Raw genomic sequence first — 2827 nt, 5'->3', positions numbered from 1 at the left:
TGGTGAAGAGAGAAAAACTTTAATCTGTTTCATCCCTACAGTCAAGGGCACTTCTGCAACCCTCCATCATCCTGGGGCAAGGATTTTTCTGGGAGTGGAACGTGGTACAATAACGCCCTTGGGCCAGCCAGAGCCCTGCAGGGAGGCCCTCGGACTTGGTACTCAGTCCCAGGGTGTTGCAGGATTCTACCCTGGCTGCAGCTTTTCCAGAGTTCAGAGGCCCTGTGGTTGTCCAGGCAGCAGCAGAGCGCTCCCTGCCAGCCCCAGCTGGGCACCGTGCAGTCCTCAAATGGTTACTTCACTCCTTCACCCGCTGCTTCTTCCTTTTCCTCTTCCTGGGAGCCGCTCCTGGCTCTGTTCCTGCTCCATGTTGTGGAGTCCCCTCTGCTGCCGCAGGTAGGGAGCTGCAGACAAGAGTGAGTGCCTGAGCCGCGCACCCAGGCCCTGCTCACCGTGGCTCCAGCCCTCTCCTCTGACACCTGCACAGACCCCTTCATCATCTTCCTCCCACCAGGCAGGCAATGTCCCCCCCGGGTGCCCCTCAGCCTGGCCACACTCCCCCCCAGATGCTGCTGGAGGCAGACAGAGCCCTCCCCAACCACTCCTCTCACCTGGGGGAAGCAGCCCCTTCCCTGCACCGCTCCAGAACAGCCACAAAGAAGCCGTGGGTAAGCGTGGCTGTGGGAGAGGCGCGGAGGCAGCACTCGGCCCCCGGGAAGGCAGGGAGGGGCGAGGGGGGGAGGGCGTGCCCCAGCCTGTGGTGCGGGACGGGTCAGTGCCATCATCCTGCGCTGTGTCCCCCGCTGTCCCCCCCCAGCATCCCACGCACCTGAAGTCTGAGCCGCGCTCCTGCAGCACGGCGTGCACCACCTCCTCGTTCTCCTCCCGGTGCAGCGAGCAGGTGGAATAGACCAAGCGCTGGAGAGCCGGGAAGCTCAGGGCATGGCTCAAGACCTTGCGCTGGAAACCAGCCAGCGCCTGCAGCCGCTCGGCACTCGGGGCAGCCTCCTCCCTCGGCAGCCGGTTCACCATCCCTGCAGGCAGAGCTGTCACCCCGGGAGTCCCCACACCCAGAGCAGGCTCCAGGGGGGGTGGCCGGAGCCCACCTGCGTTACCTGAGCCGCTGCAGGACGGGTCGAGGAGGATGTGGGTCACCTTGCTGTACTTGGGGGCTCCAGGATCCACGGTCAGGAAGTCCTGCTGGGCCAGCTGGAAGCCGGTGACCCCAGCCCGCATCAGCATGGTGTTCATGGTGGCCAGGCGCTTGGTGTCCACGTCAAAAGCAAAGATCTGGCTGATGGCAGAGCCCAACGCCCAAGAGAGAGGCATGAACATCCCACCCAGCCCTGGGGACCGTGTCAAGGGCAGCAGGTTGCCCCTGCAGCCCCAAACACCGGGGGGCAGGCAGAGCACAGGAGCTGCTCCCCCAGGCAGAAGCACTGAGCAGGGCTGGAGAGGGAACCCTTCTATCCTCTTCCAACAGCCCAGCACCATCAGAGACGTGGGCATCAGTTGGCGTTAGTGGGGCAGGGTGAGGGACTGTGGCTCTTCCTGCCACCTCCTCCTTGTGCTCTCTGTGGGTTCAGGGGGACCAGGGTCACATGCACCCCCTCCCTGCCCTCCACGCGCTGCTGCCCTCACCCCTTGTTCTTCAGGATGGCGGCCAGGTGGTGTGCCCTGGGGCAGGGCAGGCATCGATGACGTGGGAGCCAGCAGCAGGGCCAAGGAGGAAGGCAGGGAGGCAGCTGGCCTGTGAGAGGGCACAGCCCTGTGAGGCACAGGCAGCACCATGGCCCTGCCTCAGGGCACGGCTGATGCTGCGGGGTCACAGGCAGCCACAGTGGCGTGGGGACGAGGCCCCTCCTGCCACCATCCGCTGCTGGAAGCCTCTGTCTGGCCCACAGCCCTGCACTCCTCCCAGCTCTTACGGGAGGTTTGCAGTCCAGTTCAAGAGCAATTCATTCTGTACCAATGGGCTGCAGAAGCAAAGCTCTGGTGCAGCCCCACAGCTGCGGGCACCATTTCTGCTCAAGCCTCGAGTGCTGCAGCAAAGTCAGCCCCAGCGCAGCCGGGAGGAACAGACTGACCCTCCACCACATCAGTGGTCCTCCTGCCCCTGCAGCCCTCCGCTCCCCCACCTTGTCCTGCAGAATGATGTGTCCCGAGGTGTAGAGCAGGTTGTCATGGAAGTCCGTCTGCGCAGGGAACACCAGCAGCTCCGGGAGATGAAGATCCAAGAAGAATTTCTTCCCAGAGAGGGCCCTCAGCTCCTCCACGCTGCCCACAAAGCACAGGGAGGATGAACGCAGCCCTGCTTCCCCAAGCCAGAGCCCAGGCTGGGAACCCCTTTCGCCACAACCCCCCCTCCACTTTGGCACCAGGGAGCACCCACAAAGGCAGAAAGTGAGACTGAGAAGTGACGGACACCCGAGCCTGGACACCGCGAGCACCGAGACCAACAACCCTTCAGCCCTCAGGACCTTGACCCAAGCCCTTGCCACTCGCTGACATCCCAGATAAGGTGAGACAGCAGAAGGAAGCACTCACCTGCCTGCCTTGCCCAGGTAGGAGTAGCCCTGGCGCTTGAAGAAGTCGATCACATCGTCCACACAAGTCTTCAGGGTGTTGACGCGGACGTAGCGCGGTACCTGGGAGGCTGGGGGAGTGCGGTCGCATCAGACACGACCCACTGCTGCTGCTGGCACAGGAAGAGCACCGGGTCCCAGGGCCCACTCACCTCCAGCACTCGCTCCCTGCTCCGGGGCCAGGAGGTCCTCGTTGCGGCTCACCTTCTGCTGCACCTTCAGGCGGGCCAGCTCAGCCTCCA

General features: G+C 63.8%; 1 protein-coding gene across 1 annotated transcript; it reads right to left on the bottom strand.

Moving 5' to 3' along the window:
- Positions 1-298: 298 nt before the first annotated feature.
- NSUN5 (NOP2/Sun domain family, member 5) lies at positions 299-2822 on the bottom strand (the record flags this gene model as incomplete). The annotated part of the gene is given in 9 exon segments (XM_010182742.1): positions 299-404; positions 612-755; positions 830-1034; positions 1116-1294; positions 1642-1672; positions 1675-1750; positions 2139-2277; positions 2548-2656; positions 2738-2822. Coding segments are annotated over 9 exon segments (1074 nt in total), but the record flags the coding sequence as incomplete, so codon positions are not given.
- Between the last annotated feature and the right edge of the window lie 5 nt (positions 2823-2827).

This window comes from Mesitornis unicolor, unplaced genomic scaffold, assembly GCF_000695765.1.
Source record: "Mesitornis unicolor isolate BGI_N332 unplaced genomic scaffold, ASM69576v1 scaffold32820, whole genome shotgun sequence".
Lineage (NCBI taxonomy): Eukaryota > Metazoa > Chordata > Aves > Mesitornithiformes > Mesitornithidae > Mesitornis > Mesitornis unicolor.
Note: the sequence above shows the minus strand (reverse complement) of the source record. Positions and strands in the feature narration are given on the sequence as shown.